The sequence below is a fragment of the Haliaeetus leucocephalus genome, unplaced genomic scaffold (assembly GCF_000737465.1).
Source record: "Haliaeetus leucocephalus isolate CR32 unplaced genomic scaffold, Haliaeetus_leucocephalus-4.0 Scaffold848, whole genome shotgun sequence".
In the NCBI taxonomy this organism is placed as follows: Eukaryota; Metazoa; Chordata; class Aves; order Accipitriformes; family Accipitridae; genus Haliaeetus; species Haliaeetus leucocephalus.
In genome coordinates this window covers 19,029,811-19,042,596 of record NW_010973284.1, presented here as the reverse complement: position 1 = coordinate 19,042,596, position 12,786 = coordinate 19,029,811, and the positions used below count along the sequence as shown (strand labels likewise).

General features: G+C 37.3%; 1 protein-coding gene across 2 annotated transcripts in view; it reads right to left on the bottom strand.

The window, feature by feature from the left end:
• AGL (amylo-alpha-1, 6-glucosidase, 4-alpha-glucanotransferase) overlaps positions 1–12,786 on the bottom strand; it is a 38,565-nt gene extending 25,779 nt beyond the window's left edge. For both annotated transcript variants that reach the window (XM_010582687.1, XM_010582688.1), the window contains exons 1-11: positions 12,733–12,786; positions 12,163–12,312; positions 9,413–9,623; positions 8,355–8,521; positions 7,701–7,904; positions 2,819–3,000; positions 2,474–2,585; positions 2,066–2,186; positions 1,781–1,883; positions 1,593–1,690; positions 885–1,024 (exon numbers count right to left, since the gene is read on the bottom strand). In XM_010582687.1, the coding sequence (XP_010580989.1) occupies positions 885–1,024; positions 1,593–1,690; positions 1,781–1,883; positions 2,066–2,186; positions 2,474–2,585; positions 2,819–3,000; positions 7,701–7,904; positions 8,355–8,521; positions 9,413–9,623; positions 12,163–12,244 (1,420 nt within the window). In that variant the 5' untranslated portion in view covers positions 12,245–12,312; positions 12,733–12,786. The remainder of the gene's footprint in view (positions 1–884; positions 1,025–1,592; positions 1,691–1,780; positions 1,884–2,065; positions 2,187–2,473; positions 2,586–2,818; positions 3,001–7,700; positions 7,905–8,354; positions 8,522–9,412; positions 9,624–12,162; positions 12,313–12,732) is intronic.

The window sequence follows — 12,786 nt, the reverse complement described above, 5'->3', positions numbered from 1 at the left end:
AATACAACAGTCTGCCCAGAAGCAAGGGCAGTTAGCTGAAAGGCAGCTGAACAAAACAACCCTTGAAACACATATTATCTTCATCCTTGCAAAAGAAAAAAAAAAGTAAATAAAAAGCAGTGAAAGGGCTGTAAACTATTTTGCAGAAATGAGCTGTCTGCTAACTCCAGATCACCCTGGCATATCAACCAGATTAGCTTCCAGAGCAGACTCGACAAACTCTTAGATAGATGTTTTTAATTAGAATTAAACTGGCCTTTCTTTGATTCAGTTTACAAAGTGAATGACTACTCTGAAAACAAGAGTTGTCAACCTTGCTTTTATTGGATATCAATGCTGTACCCAAAGGAGTTAGAATACAATATTTCAGTGCATGGTGATTTCATACCCTATCTTTCCTTCACGAGTAATCTGCATACTTAATTTGGATTAACTGGGTCATCTCTTGACTGCCTGACTGCCACTCACTGGACCTTTCAAGGATCCAGTTTTTGCTCACTAATACAGTGAAATACTATCCACATTTTTATTGCATTAGTTTTCTGCTACACTGTCATTGTCTTAGGGAAATGCCAACAAGGAGTGGCGTTGGAACAAAGTACAAAGTAATCAAAAACAATGACAAGAGGGGAGGCAGGATGTCCTCATTTCAGTGGCAGAAAGCTGGTAATTTCCCTCAAGTCTTGCAAAACTGTACCTTAAATCCCAGTTCTTACAGTTGATCTGTACGCTGAATGGAAAATAAAAGCGCTATAAACTGAGTACCTGCTATTCTGCAGCTTCATAGGAATAAATCTCGAAAAAAGATAGATTAAATAAAATCTTTTTTGCTTTGGCTAGAATATCAAAAGGTTTATAAGATGATTCAAAGTTCTTTTACAAACCTGGTTCCGCAAAGTTTCTAAGAGGATCATCTCCCATAACCCAACCATTATGAGCCATGAAATAACAAGCTTTATCTGGCTGATGTATCATAGCTTCTTCTTCCTCCACAGTCAGCTCTTTGAATGGATAAGTAAAATACCTGTGGAATAGACAGACAATTAAAAAACCACCCCAAAACCCACATAAACTGAAATTTGTTGTCTTTGAAACTAAAATATCTGCTATGAACTGGCTTGTAGATAAAACATATATAAAAAAGCAGCTGCTAGACTATAAATGATGGGGAGTTTTCTATTTCTTAGCATGCCTTGAAGGAAAAAAGGACAGGTGTTGCCACTATCTTGGTGTCAGCTGGTAATGTAAGATTAAAGCCCTAGCTCTTCAGATACGAGTGGCATCAAGTACATCAAACTTGAAAGGTATAAGCTTTCCTAGTTCACCCCTCTTCCATCTACAAGAGCAATTTGCACTATGTAAGGCTTCAATGTGCTCTGAGTATTGTTTCATGCTCTCTGGTCACATTTGTTTATTAAACAGTTACCATCGTTGCTTAAAAAAGACAGTCAATTCATTAAGTGGCATTTGTCCATGGGAAAGAAAACATACACTTCTACATATAAATGTATATACTTTTAGTGAACTTTGAACTCACTTTCCCTGGATAGATTCTAAGTTTCCAAACAAAAAAAAAAAACAAAAAAATATACCTGGTAACTAAAGGATTTTTTCTACTGATAGGACCCAGCTTAGGACCATCACCAGCCAGTCGTTCATAAACCACAGTCCCCACAAGACAATTGACAGCCTAGAAGTAATTTAATTATGCATTATTGAAATGCCTGCATTTATTTGCAATTTAAAACAATTCAGCATTAAAATATAGTAATTATAAGACCTGCTCTTGATGGTGATTAGTTTGCCTGTACTGTTCGGCATTTAGTTCCTCAATCCTCTTGCGAAACCAGTTACAACATTCTTCTATTGCAGCTGGTCCATTGCTTATCAGGAAGACATTAAAAGCAGAGGACAATTAGAATAATTTATTTTTAAAACATGCAGTATACTTAACTAAAAGGAAGGAAAAATTTAATTTTTCCCATCCCTGAGAAGAATTTTACTTATTTGGTTTTGCAAACTTAACTTCACTTGTGATTTTAACTTGTAATCAATAATACAATACCTGTGTGGTATGAATGTTGCTAATGCTATATTCATATCTACAGTACAGCCAAATCGTCTATAATCAGGGTCCTGAACTATTTGAAGATGTTCATTTGGATCAGATTTAGTGCTCACTTTGCCTAAGAACAAGATAGAAAAGAGCATTCATAAAGTAAAAATAAGAATTACATTTAAAAGGCATACAACTTCTATAATTCTAGCATAAGCAAAATATGGATAAAGGAAAGCCTTTAAAGGCTTTACTAGCTCTCAAAGCATTCTTGTATGCTTAAATCAGCACAGTAGATTTCTCACACAGCAAAAAATGGGATTATGTTGCTTTCCAGCTTACTGTTAAGTTTACCTATAAGTTTCTTGAACTATAAATATATAATCCACATGCTTCAGCAACATACTCTTCTTTTACCTTCAGTTAGGAGGCTTTTAAATTGCTGCACAGCTTTGTTAACATCCACTTGGAAAAATTCCCATAGTTTAATTTTTGGATATACATCTTCCCAAATTAATTTACGGATACACTGTAAAAATAAAAATTATGTTAGTGAATAATGTTGATGATTAAAATAATTAAGAAAAAGCTAAGTGCTCCTATGAATTGTTCTGAAAAAAATAATTAAAGGGTTATTTCATTAAATGTTTATCTTCAAAGTATACACCATTTTTTGTGCATTTCCACAACCTTAGAAATATTAAAGTTTTTTTCAGCTATTTATAGTGTTCATTAGCTTACATTTAGTTCTTATTCACTTACATTCAAGTGATGATCATTTTCAATCAAGGAGGGGACCCCTTTAGCAGCATACTTTCCATCAGCCACCATACAGGTCAAGTGCCACAGAGCTCTATCCAAGACCCAAGCTGGCTTCAGGTGAGGAGAATTTACAAGGTTATAGCCACATTCTGGATGCATCCTGAGCCACTCACTGTTAGTAGCTTATTCAAGAAAGGGAACGGGGAAAAAAAAAAAAACAACAACAAAAAAAAAACCCAAACAGTAAGTACACAAACTGAACACTTAGGGTTTTTTTGCAAATGTCTTAACACCAAGAAGTTATGGTACTACGGCATGTATAGTTAGTTCACATTTCAACTAAAGTTTTCCATGCCAATAGAAAATCATGTCTTATGCATAGGTATGCATTACTGATAGCCATTTGTTTTGCAACAAATACAGGTGCAGAGACTGTGGAGAAACTTTTTGTTAGTTACATAAAAATATGCAATAGTACCACCAATTCTAAAACACTAAAAAAAAATTTAAAAAAAAAATCACATTTTCATTGCAGGAAATACATCAAATAATGGACATGAAATTTTCTTTTTCTTTTGAAAGCCAAACATACATCCCAAACCAAGATTTAAGATGGCCTAAGCGGTTTATTTTTTAATATTCTTAACCCTATCAGATGCTACACACACAGAGAGCAAGAGTGCACAGACACTGCCCAAAAAATAATTAATGAAAAAATGTAGTTAAATGGGCTTTTAAGAAAGGATTAGCTGTGACACTGTTGTGTACATTATAAGAAGCAGAGTGGTGGGAAGCAATGCCACTGAGCCTTACACAGGAAGATGAGTGCACCTGTCTGGTGCATGCAAATGGAACGCTAGTTCAGATCAAACACTACATTCTATTGTGTCTATTTTCTAAACTTCCCCTGTAGCATCAACAAGCACCAGAAGATATGCTGAACATTAAGAATTAACTCAGAGAAGGTAAGGAGCCTTCACTAGAAAATGGGTGTAATATTCTAATATACAGTAGTGTGCATGCAGCAGTATGAGTAAATACATATATAGTGGAGAGAATTTTGATTTTGGAAGTATGACAATGAAGAAAAAATCCTCAAGAGTTAATCTTTTTCCATTTTTGGAACTGTCCTAAACACAGTTTAACCGAAAATAAAGTTTCATACATTCTTTTGAATGAATGTCTGCAATTAAAAAAGTAAATGTAAAAAAAAAAGCACGGAATGCATAAGAACAAATTTTTACTCAGGTTTTACAAGTTTTTTTAAAGTCATTTCTCAAAGAATGTGTCTTATTAATCCATTGTTTTAGAAAAGCAGAGGAAAATAGTGTAGTACTTCACACAAGGGAAAATACATAACAAATTATTATATTGGAAACATGAAGAAAGAGCCATTAACATGTCCTAAATTATACTGGAACAATTAACACCTAAACCCCAAGTTTTAGTTCAAAGAAGTTCAAACAAAAATGTCAAAGGCAAAGAAAAGAGCGTACTCCCTCAGTCTATAGTATGAACGCTCTTTTGAGCGCCCTCTTACATTATATCTCAAGACCATTATGAACATGGCAAAATTCCATGTTTATAAGGTCAAACCATTTGTGAAAATTAAGATCTTCATGGTTTAAGTGCCACCTACAACTGAAAACACCACACTTACTTTAAAGTTACATAAAGCAATAATAAACTTGGGCTGTTAAAGGCTGTTCTAGGCCAACCAGATCATAGCCTTCCCCCCTGCCCTTTTTTTTTTAAAATATATATACTACTTCTGAAAAAAATATATTTTTCTCCAAAAATCACAGCTAGCTTACTCTATTCATCTAGCAAGAACCATGATTTACTACAAAGGATTTTCATGAGTAAATACAAGTAATTCTAAAAAGACAATATATCACTTAAATCTAAGGTGTTAACGTGCAAAAAAAAAAAAAAAGTCAACAGGTCTTCCACTAATTCTGGTGCGGAACAGAATGACGTTTTCTCATCAGAAGGTAAACTCCAATGATTCACAACATAACACCAAAAGAAATCTAATTCTGCAGAAAAAAATTTAGCCAAAACATCACTTGTGATTACATTTGTTACAGCTAGGGAGAAAATACACATAACTATAAAAACATGGAAATATTAAGATGAGGAATTACAGAAAGATATTTCTAAAATTCATTACGTTCTTGTTTAAGAAAATAATTTCACATTTTTCAAAGGACTAATTCATTGTTATACAAATTAAACACAAACTTAATATTTAGTAGTGATGCTCACTGCCCAAGACGACTTTATTTTTTTCTCCCCTTTATAAAGCTGAGAAAAGGTGGTGTTAGATGTGATTAGTCAAGTGCTTGGAAGCCGGATTTACTCAAGTGTTAAATTGCAATTAGACAATAGCGGCCTCTTCTGAAAGATAAAGAAGATATAATTTATTTCAGTTTATTTTTATTACTTTATATGAGTTACTACAGCCACTGAAAGCTCAGAAGATAAAAAACCAACTCTCCTTTTTCTATCTCCTGCTGAAAAGTAAATGCCAGCGAACACAGTATTTCTTATTTGAGGGTGTTTGAACACCCTGAAGGAAATGGCAGCCCAAAAAGGGCACATCTACCCAGTTACCAGGCCGGGTTTGCAAATTTATCTACGATACTCCTGCTAACATGCCAAAGGTGCATCTATATTTAACATTAGCACATGCATCTACTTTACTTTTAAAGTCAGGCCATAGACACTGGTGTTCATTAGAGCCTAACAGACGTTAACATAAAAAAATGATTCCTGCCATTCTCTACTGTGCAAGCAGTACATTCTCCCTGAGTGTAAAAACCAAACACCTTAGCTTAACTGCTTAATATTGAGAGTGGTCTGACTTTACAGCAGGAACACAGGGGAAGCATGGCTGCTTTTATACAGTGGTCTCAGCTAGAAAGCAGAAACCACCAATGGATAAAACCACTGTAAGCTGAGGGGTCATGAGCTGTTAGAATTACCAGCATTAGAGGATTTACTGTGAGACGATTTAAGCTTTTAACGCAGACATGCTGCAGAATTAATAATGATATGCAAGTATCCATAATCTGCTCAAAATAACTGACTACACATTTTGTGTCTTATATTCAAATGGGTCTATGAAACATGTTTTACAATTAAACCACCCTAGTGAACTAATTTAACTACTAGAAATTACTGTTCAATTAAAACAAAAAAAAAAAAGTTAAATTTCCATCTAATCAAGATCCAGACAAAAAGAACCCCAAAACCTATTTGCCTATTTTCTGATTTCAAAAGCCCCCCTAAAAGTTCCACAGGCATATACCACATTATCGCTTATTCAGACGTTTATCTACATATCTTTCTGCTTATGCTAAATTTGGCATTTAACAAAGTTTGGACTCAGTTGTAAATCAAAAGGTTTTGATTATAAACAACAAAGGGGCAGGCAGAAAGCGAGTTTAAAAGTTTGAAAGCAAGAAACAAAGCCATCAAGTATACCTTGCTTATTGATGTAAGTCAGGACCATGGTCATCTGACTGTTTCTATCCTGTTAGAAGACACTTCTAAACATTCTAAACATCCTTTCACCATAGTATAATTGTTTAGTCATCCACCCCAATGAAGATTACTTCAAACTCTGAATGTAACCTGAAAAAGTCCTTCTACAAACGTAGCTAAATAATGTGACATTTTTCTTCTTACATCTATTTTGGAGTCTAATAATTAGAGTTACATATTTCTGTCCAGAAAAACATTCTCCTTGGTAGCATGAAAATATACACAGTAAAAAGATGACAGGATCTCAAGCATGTGTGAGAGAAAGTGGACTTGCAGTTGATAAAGTACAAGAAATTTTTTATCCGAAATTGGGAGAATGTTTAAAAGCCTAGTTCCCTCAGACACATAGCCAATAACTATACTTAGTAACTTCTCAACAAACAGATAGGGCAAACAACAGTGCCTACACTGCATTGCAGACTGATTGGATAGGAATGTTTGGCAGCAGTCAACGCCAAAGTAATAAAGCAAATAAAGCTTCAAATTCACAGATATCTGTGGTTAGGGGTTTTTTTAAGCCTCAAAGGACTCTAACATCAACATAAATAACCATTTGTTGTACTCTTTGCTATGAGAATGCTAGTTATTGTGATCTTTAGGATTACAGCTTAAGATGAGAACTGCATTATAATCAAAGTAAACTTGTTATCTAAATAATCAGCAAAATTACAAATGAAGAAGTACTATAATTTAAATTTCATCAGATCATACTGAAGAAAACCCACTGTCCCTCAAGCAATTAAGAGAAGTGAAGCCTTCAATGCATTGGCATATCTATGCTTAAAAAAATCCCCCCCAAACACAAAGCTATCTCTTTTTTTCCTTTCCCCACAGAGTTGTAACATTTCCTCCATTGCTTAATCTTAGCCTCTTGTCCCTATTCTGTTTGCTGTCTGCATGCTAGATGCAAATTAGAGCAGTTACTTTTAAGCAGCTACAAGAATAATACCCTGTTTAACAAGAAAGTACTCAGTTTATGTTCACCCAGTAATTAATAACATGGATTCCATTCATTTACTTGGGAGCTACGCAGAACAGATCATAAAAATAAGCATATTATAAAAATACAGACGCATGCACAGTTCATTAATTCTCTCTAAGAAGGGTTCTATTCACTCTTTCAGTAACAATACTAAATTCTTTCACATCTGTTATGGAGACATATCAGTTAGAATTATAAAGAATTATCCTGGATCTGAGAGATTCAAAGAGAGAAGCAACTAAGTTCCTTAAAACAGCTACTAAAAGATGGGTTCAAGAGGGAAAAGTTAAGGCAAATAATGAAATATAATTATAGGACCAATCTTGTTATTAACACACACAAAAATCATACCAGTATGATTGTAGACTACATCTGTGATGCAAAGCATATTCCATTCATTTTTCATTTTTTCCACAAGAGCTCCTATATCACTCCAAGTGCACTTTTTATTATGGCTTGAAAATTCAGGATTTACTTCTAACTGATCAGCCAGTGAATAACATGATCTAGACAGTCCAAGCTTCTGCAGTGGTGTAAAATGAATCATGTTGTAACCTACATAGTAAGAAGCCATTTAGTAAGAAAAACAAATTTCAGTCAAAGTTAATTGAAAGAAGCATAATAAGTAGCAGTTATAACACGTACTTAAAGCTACTGTTTGGAATAACCAGTGTAAACTAATCTGAATCTTCCCCTTGAAATTCTACATAACACAAGCTTTAAAAATCACCCTGTCAGTTCTACAAATTTCCAAGTCTATCTGAAATCAAAACAATAAAAAAAAGTGGTTTCTGATATTACAAAATCCCTGAATTTTCGCACCTCTGCAAATATTTTAATGATTTCACTGACTTAATCTATTAACTACATTGAATATAGTGGAAAATATTTAGTCTACAAAATAAAGAATAAACGAAGGTGTTCACACTGAAGCTCTTCAGTGTAACTTTGGGTTTTGATCATACGACAAAAACGTATATCCTTTAATATGTGTATTGGCATTACCTGTTTCTTTTGCAACTTTAAGCCTATCTTCCCATTCATGAAACGGTCCCAGACACTTAGCAAGGAATGTCTGGAGTGTAACACAATCCAAAGGTAGCACATGATTATCAGCTCCAACATGTAAAATAGGATCCACAACTATGTAACCTCCACCACTTTTTTCATTTCTAGGAAAAAATAATTTTCATTGGCATAGTAAACACCCATTGTACCGATCAGTTTCAGAAAGAGAATCCAACAAGCACAAGCTATTTCAAAAACACAGTAGCCCAGTACAGAGGTTGGGGGGAGGTGGGGAACAGGACTGCAGCGCACCTGAAGAAAATAGGAAACGCTGAAGAGATGTTCATCTCTTAGGCATCATCTCTCTACTGGACTTGCAAGAATACAATTGGGATGCAGAGCTTTAAACTCTCTGCAAAAGTGAGATACCTTTGTTACTTTCTGAGACAGAGTACTGGTTCCTCCTTTTAGGATACAGACAGAAACAAAGAAAGCATGACTGCCCATCTTTTATACAGAGACCTCCACTTGGAGCACGATTCTCAGGAAGATACCCGAGCTAAATGCCCTTTTAAGCCTGAGGGAATTTAACCACCCATTTTCCAGAAACTCAGAATACCAGACTACAATCATTACAGATACTGGCATTCTCTTCTGCGCTTGTCCTGTTGAAACAAAGGAGGAAATAAAGAACGTGAAGAATGCCAGAACCTCTGTGTTAGAAAAACAGAAAAGAACCTTCAAAGTCAATGAAGGATCAGATACTCAGAATGCTGATGACTTTGAAAACTTGTAAAAATCGCTTGCCTTTCCAACATTCACAGAAAATTAATCAACTTTGTTCTGTATATTCCCCAGAATATCTCTGCATCAGAAAGTATTAAACAACCACCACAGGTACTGTCTTTCATTAGCAGATTCAGATAGGCCCCATGGTTGCAATTTGAAAAATGCATGGAAAAAAATGTTTTCAGTCTTAGCAGTGATTTCTTCAGGTTAAAATGTAGACTAAGGGAGAAGACTGCATTTGGCTATAAGTATAGAATTTCACTTACCCAAGACTGAAATAGTACTGGTATGACCCAGAAATTTGGAGATCCAGCTTGCAGTATTTGTCAGAGTCATCTTCTTTTCCTGTGGGATTGTGCCATGACAGCGTCCTGAACTTGTGGCGATCAAATACTTCTCCAGAAGCTGGATAATTTGTGTACACGGTAACAGGCTTGCCTTGAAGAGTTGGGCCCAATCGGAACTGTAGTTCAAAACCTCAAGAAAAAAAGATAAAATCACTTTATCAGACAGACTAGATTTTTCTATTCTGTAATTACAAATCGTAACTTGATATTATGTTAAAAAGAAAGTACACCAACATATCTGCCAAGAATTTCAGCAGAATGGTATACTTCTACAGCATCATCTCTCCCTACTTTCCTAACGTCGTTCTTTGCACATTTTATATATAGTCCTTTTCCTTTACTTATACGGCACTGTTCATCCCGTTCCAATTTGCTCCTCTTTGCTATATAAAATGTCTTAAAAACAAAATACAGCAAAACACCATGATCAGCAGACTACATACAATTTTATGCAGATTTTGGATTACGTAGTATTTAAGTATTTAGGTTTACCAAGTCTATATACTAAGCTGACCTGTGAAAACATCTGACAAAAAATTAGGAACACATTTCAAACCAGAAATATTTAAAATCCCTTCATTCTCCATTGAGGGTTCACTAAACAATGCTAAATTCCTTATGCTTTTAACTGTAAAATTATATACACTTGTGTGTAACCTGCAATGTACAAACAAATTGTTAAACGTTCAGAGCACTCAACAAACCAAAGGGAGTTTGCATACAGGCTGCAGGTCACACACACACAGAAAAGAACAGTATTTAGGCTTAAGATACCCATGATAATGAGAACAAAATTAAGTTAAAATATTAGGACCTAAAACCATACTGTAGTCTGTTCAGTTGCGTATGAAAAATTCAGTCAACAGATTTCAGAATAGGTTTCCACTTGCAGGTTTGAGGGCCACCATCATGTGCATGGCTAATTACAAGGTCCTTCCAAGTGACTGAAACAGGTATAAGTGCTTGCACAATAACTTTTACTAAATTACGTGCCAGTCGTGTAGTTAACTGTAGTAAAACACCTACTAGCCCTAGCAGTCTACAAAATTGGGAGTAAAAGAAACCTGAGTATTTGTAAAAAGAGAAAGTTATTAATACACAGATAATGATTTAAAAGCGTAAAAACCCTGAACAATATGAAGTTCCAGTATCTTAAGTTGAAAAAAAGCCACTTGCTTATTATGTAGAATCATGGGGATTCTAATACCAGAATTCAATGTCTGAATACATCTAAATGTAAGTTTCTCATATTAACATAATCACCGCTGCACCAAAACCCACCATGTAAAGCAGTGGGTTTAGGATCTGAATGTCTGTCAGGTAAAATGAAGCTCATCTGATTGATTGAAAAAAAAAAAATAAAATCAATCACTTTTGGAAGGTTAAGTACACTCTCCCCAGTACTGTCCTGACATTTATTACAGGGATTACTAAAATTAGAGCACAGGGATATATGCCATTGATATCTTATTTCCTGTAACAGTTATACTGACATCAGGAATGCTGTGCTCAAAATTAGCTATGCCCTCTCAGAGACTGCTAGCAGCAGAGGCAGTCTGAATGTTTGATAGCCATGCACTTCTGTGTGACTCCTTCCAACAAAATTTACACAACTGGAAGGATGAGTTAAAAATAGAGGTTAAAGTCAACTACTCTGCACTTCTTCACTACTGACATTTTCTTAGACTAGACTGTCAGAAAATTTTGAAATCAATATAGTTGAAGAGAATTATTATTCTCAAGAACCAAAATCTTGCTCCTCTACTAAACCACTTTGATATCAGGTTCTTAGATCAGTAACATAAAGCAATAAACCCCACAAAATTTCATGAGTAATAAGAACTGTTGCATCATTAAAAGTTGTTTCTAAAGACAGTGGCTTTAGTTTTATAGTCTGAATTTGCTGACCAGCATAATAATGGATGAATTAGTGGGGTGGTTTTTTGTTTGTTTTGTTTTGTGGGTTTGTTTGTTTGTTTTGGTTGGGTTTGGGTTTTTTTTTGCAAGTAGACTTAAAACACTTTCAGAGAGAAATAATGTCAAGTTCTTAGAAGTATGCAGCCACAATACTAACATAGCACAGCTATAAGAAATCTGACAGGCAAGATAGGATTTAGGAGGAGCTAAAGATCCCATATTCTGAAACATTACCTCAGACTTTGCAAAATGTTAGTATTACTGATACGTTTCAAAATCGTAATATTAAAGATGGGGTGCTGCATAACAGGTTGCAGATAAATACTAGAGAGCTTGACTTATGAGGACTTTTTCGGGTCACTGAAGTACAGGTTATAAAAGGAGAGGTCCTGTTCTGCAGGGCCTGTCTAAAAAATGCTTCACACTTCATTCCCATGAAGACTGACGGCTCCTAGCCGACCTACTCCTCGTTTCTCAAGTGTTTTATGAGACAGACTGGACCGCAACTGGAGCCCATAGAGCTCTGCAGTGGAAGCAAGCATGTCAGGAATTGTTTCACATTAGAACATGGAAAAAAGTAAGGAAGAAAATAAGAACACCACCGCAGGCTGAGCTCCCTTTCCATTGCCGCCCGAAGAAGGTGGCGAGTGCCCGCCCGGCCATTTCCCGCTCACCCGGCCCTGGGGGCTCCCCGCCGAGGAGGAGCAGGAGGAGGAGGTTGAGGAGGCCGCAGCCTGCCGCCCCCGACCTACCTTGCTCCAGCCTGAAGAGGGTTTTGTCCAGCTTCTCCATCTCGCTGAGGTGCAGCAGCCGCGTCTCCTTACCGCTCGGCATGGCTGCGGCCGTCTGCCCGGCGCTCCTCCCGCGCCAGGAGACTCACTTCGGGGAGGGAGAAGCGAGCCCTGCCGTGAGGGAACACAAACAAAAACCCACAGGTCAGCGGCGACCCCCGGGAGGACGGCGTCTGTTTGGGAACGCCTCACGCTGCCCGTCTCGCTTACATGTTCCCCGGCCCCGGGGAAGTGAGGGGACGAGGCGCTGCAGGGCAGGGAGGAGGGGGAGGAGGGTACGAGGGAGCTGTCAGGAGGCACCCAGCCCTCCCCTGGCCGTGGACTGCCGCGGGCAGCACCGCAGACCAGCTCCCCGTCCCACAGCGCGGCCCGGCCCGCAGCCAGAGCCGCCCCCCGGGGGGTGGGGGGGAGCCTGACAGCTGTCACTCTCCCCGCTCGCCCCGGTGCTGCCGGGAGTCACCGCCAGGCCCCTTATCACCGCCCTGCCTCTGCGGGAAGCGGTGCCCGCCTCAGCCGTCCCACCATACTCACGAGCGGGCCCGGAGAGCGGCGGAGGCGCAGCTCCCCGCTGAGGGCGACGGCTGC